This window comes from Onychomys torridus, chromosome 4 (genome assembly GCF_903995425.1).
Source record: "Onychomys torridus chromosome 4, mOncTor1.1, whole genome shotgun sequence".
NCBI classification, from domain to species: domain Eukaryota; kingdom Metazoa; phylum Chordata; class Mammalia; order Rodentia; family Cricetidae; genus Onychomys; species Onychomys torridus.
Window position 1 is genome coordinate 29,077,454 of NC_050446.1, and position 3,781 is coordinate 29,081,234.

The following is a 3,781-nucleotide window of genomic DNA, read 5'->3' on the forward strand; positions in this document are numbered from 1 at the left end:
GTGAAATGGGATAAATTAGAGGTCATGTAAAGTAAAATAACCAAGACACAGAAAACCAAGTATGTTTTCTCTCAAACATGTAAGCTAACATAAAAGTAAAAACAGACTAAGTTGGAAGTGGTAGGTGAGAAGGGGAAGGTGACCTGGAGTTAATTAGGAGGGCTGATATAGTCAAAGCACATATATGCAAGCATAGAAATGCTACAGTGAAACCCATCAATGTACATGATACATATACACTGCTCATTATAACACCTGAAAACAAAAAACAGTAGCCATGTGCAGAGTGTTGATGTGTTGGATCATCCTTGGATCCTGCTCTTATTTCCCTGCACCTGCCTGATAAAAAGCAGGCAAATGCAGTTTCTGCAAATAGACACAGGTGTCATTGAACTGAGAGTGATTTCCACACCAGAGAGGAGAGCAGGTTTCCTCATTTCAACTCCTGGTAAATGTGGGCCTTGCTGGTGGCTGGGCTTTTGCATGAATCCAGGAAGAGGTTTCCACCAGGTCATTTGCCTGAAGATGCGTTTTCTCTGTGGCTGTGTCCCAGGGCTTGGCAGTAGGAGCCCAGTCTAAGCAAATCCTCTGCAGAGAAGATGCCTTTCTTACCTACACTCATCTTTGTGGTCATCTTTTGTGTGCAGTCTCTAGCTGCAATGCTGCAAAATGGCTTCATGGTCACTGTTCTGGGATGGGAATGGTTACAGAGCCAGGTACTCCCTGCAGGTGACATGATTGTGGCCTGCCTAGCTGCCTCCAGGTTCTGTCTGCATGGACTAACCATCCTAAACAACTTCCTGAACTGCTTTGTGTTTTGGTACAAAAATAACTATTTGGGGATTGCCTGGGACTTCATTAACACTGTCACTTTCTGGTTCACTAGCTGGCTGGCCGTCTTCTACTGTGTGAAGATCTCTTCCTTCTCCCACCCCATCTTCTTCTGGATGAAATGGAGAATTTCTCGGTCAGTGCCCAAGTTATTGCTGGCATCCTTGTTCTTTGGTGGCCTGTCAACCATCTCCTCAGTCACTGGGAATACAATTGCCTTGCAGATGATGGCCTGTGGAAACTGCACACTTACTTATAGTTGGAAGATGTTCTATCAGTATTATTATCGTTATCATGCACTGCTGATGTGGGTCACGCCATTCTTCCTGTTTCTGCTGTCCATTATCTTGCTTATGCTCTCCCTGTACTGGCATTTGGAAGAGATGAGGTACCACAGATCCAAGCCTCATGATCACAGCACCCAGGCTCACACCATGGCTCTGAAGTCTCTTGTCTTCTTCCTTATTTTCTATACATCATATGTCCTGTTCCTGCTGATATCAACTACACAAGCCATAACTATCTGTGTTTCCTGGCACTGGGCCTGGGAAGTGATAACCTACACAGGCATCTCCCTGCATTCCTCTGTTCTGATGCTAAGCAGCCCCAAGTCGAGAAAGGCCCTCAAGAAGTTATCCCACCTTTGTGTTGCCAGCTCATAAGACATGGTGGTCCTGGACAAAGATTGGCTCCACTCTCAAGGTACCAGCATCAGTAACCTGTTCTCTAGTGAATAGTGCCTCCCACGGCAGGAAGTCATAAGGTTTGAGTACTCTCTCTCTGCTCATTCATTCCCATGCTTACCATGCCTTGCTATTTATTTTTCCACATTTCTCTGTTTCTCCTGCCGCTTCTGCTACTGTTAGTTCTCTGGTCTGAGTCTGGAGTCACAATGGCCTCACCTGACAGCCTTGTTCCTCATAGGTCTCTCAGAGTCTCTAAGCACTATTCTTCAAGTGTTTAGAGTATTTGTCTGCCCTTATTTACAAATAACTGTGACCACTGTCGGCTGTCTCTCTGAGCACACTAATGTCTGGTTTTCAGTAGCATAGAGTCCTCAGCACTGTCCTTCTGGTACTCTGAGTGAAAGCTCCTCTCTCCTGCTCTGGTTTCAGAAGATCAGTTCTCTATGGTACAGCTTCTAGCCACTGTCCCAGGAGTCCTTTCCTTCCATCCCATGTTCTTTTACCACCAGAAAAGGGCACTTCCCGGCTCCTTCACCCTTGTTTCTCTGGACTTTACTCTCTCTGTCTGTCACTGCCATTGTTATGCATCGCTGAAGACTAACTTCCATCACAGAGCATTAGCAGTTTTATCTCCTACAAAGATGAGAACACATGTGAGTTTTGTCCCATTACAGATCCTATCAATGACTTCGTGTGCTTGCTTAAGTTGAACTAAAAGGAGTTGTATGGTATGCAAATGTTACATACATTTGGTCCAGAAGAAGACAGGAAATCTTCAACAATTCTTTGTTTTAATAACCCCACTCTTCGTCTGTCCACCTCGGAAGAGGCACCGAGATGTTGTTGCCAAGGCTTGTCGAAGAGGCACCGAGATGTTGTTGCCAAGGCTTGTCATCCCAGACTGGAATTTGTACACAGTGGTCTGCTGGAAGAAGAAAAATATATAGGGGAACTTCCATTCTCATATACTTTTATCTTCTCCTGTAAATTCCTAGTTTTCTATATATTCATGGTTTATATTATATATCATTAAGTGAGATGTGTGTATAATTAATAATAAATATGAACATGTCTTGGACATCCCAGGCTGCTATAAAAGAAAGAAGAATATTGGAATTATCATGCTCTTAATTAAGCTATTTTTCAAAACCAAGGAACATGACCAAAGAAAGTGAGTTTTCTTTCATAATACTGCAGGGACCATCATGTCAAATACTGGGATCTTAAATGTAGGTACTTAGTAACAGTTTCAAAACAATAACAAAATGGATAGAGAAACAGGAAAAAAAAAAAGCCAAAATACAATCAGCCATTAACACTCTTTCCTTGAGAACTGATTTTATAAGCAAGCAATGAATCAGTAATGATACAGAAAGGTTGACTAATTCTGTCAGTCAACCTGACTGAACTCATACCTCTGGAAAGCTCTCCCAACATCAGAATGAGTCCATTTGCTGTGTATACGTGGAATACTTATCAAAATGGACCCTCTTGTGGCTTCAAAATAAGTCTCAATTAGCTTAAAAGAGCATGTTTTCTAGTCACAATAGGATGAAAGTAGGAATCCACAGCAGGAAAATACTGAGAAAATGGTCAGAGGAGTCAACATGGAGCCGAATGACAATGGAAAGGGGACATTTTCAAGTGTGGGGGTGCTATGACTGTGAGAGGATACTGGAATCAACAGCGCTAAGTGCACATGTTCAGAGAATGGCTCAAATCAGATTCATCTCAATAAAGCAGAAACAGGGGAGCGAGGAAAGGCAGAAAAATACCAGAAGAAATGCAATTAACAAAAGCCCAAGCGAAACCAATGAAACAGAAAGCTGAAAAGCAGCAGACGAGATAAAGCTGGTTCCTTGAAACTGATAAGGTTGATTATTCTTTAGATGCATTGATGAGGGGTGGGGGCAAACCAGCCACTGCAAGGATGGGAGAAGTAATATCTCTCCATTTTAGAAACAGTAAAAGGAAAACAAAGGACTAGTTGGACAACTTCATGCTAATAAGTTGAACGTCTTAGGGAAGCACATTGGCCGCTGCTTTCAGGTTTCCTGAGAACTGGTTTCTGGAGACTGTGGTCCTCCTCTCCAGTCAGGACCCACGTTTCTATGAGACCTTTGCAGAGCTGTGGTCCTGGGAGTTCCCTTCGGCAGTAACCCTGGGGTTATCACTTCTCTCTTTTGCTAAGCCTCACGTTCCCTGTGTCTCAGTATTTAGTCATTTTGCTGGGTTTGTTTTTGTTTTTCCCTTAACTATTTGCT

General features: G+C 43.0%; 1 protein-coding gene across 1 annotated transcript; it reads left to right on the forward strand.

Annotated features, from left to right (window-relative positions):
- Positions 1–525: 525 nt before the first annotated feature.
- LOC118581741 (taste receptor type 2 member 134-like) lies at positions 526–1,493 on the forward strand. Its single transcript, XM_036184213.1, is given in 2 exon segments — positions 526–568; positions 571–1,493. Coding segments are annotated over 2 exon segments (966 nt in total).
- Positions 1,494–3,781: the final 2,288 nt, after the last annotated feature.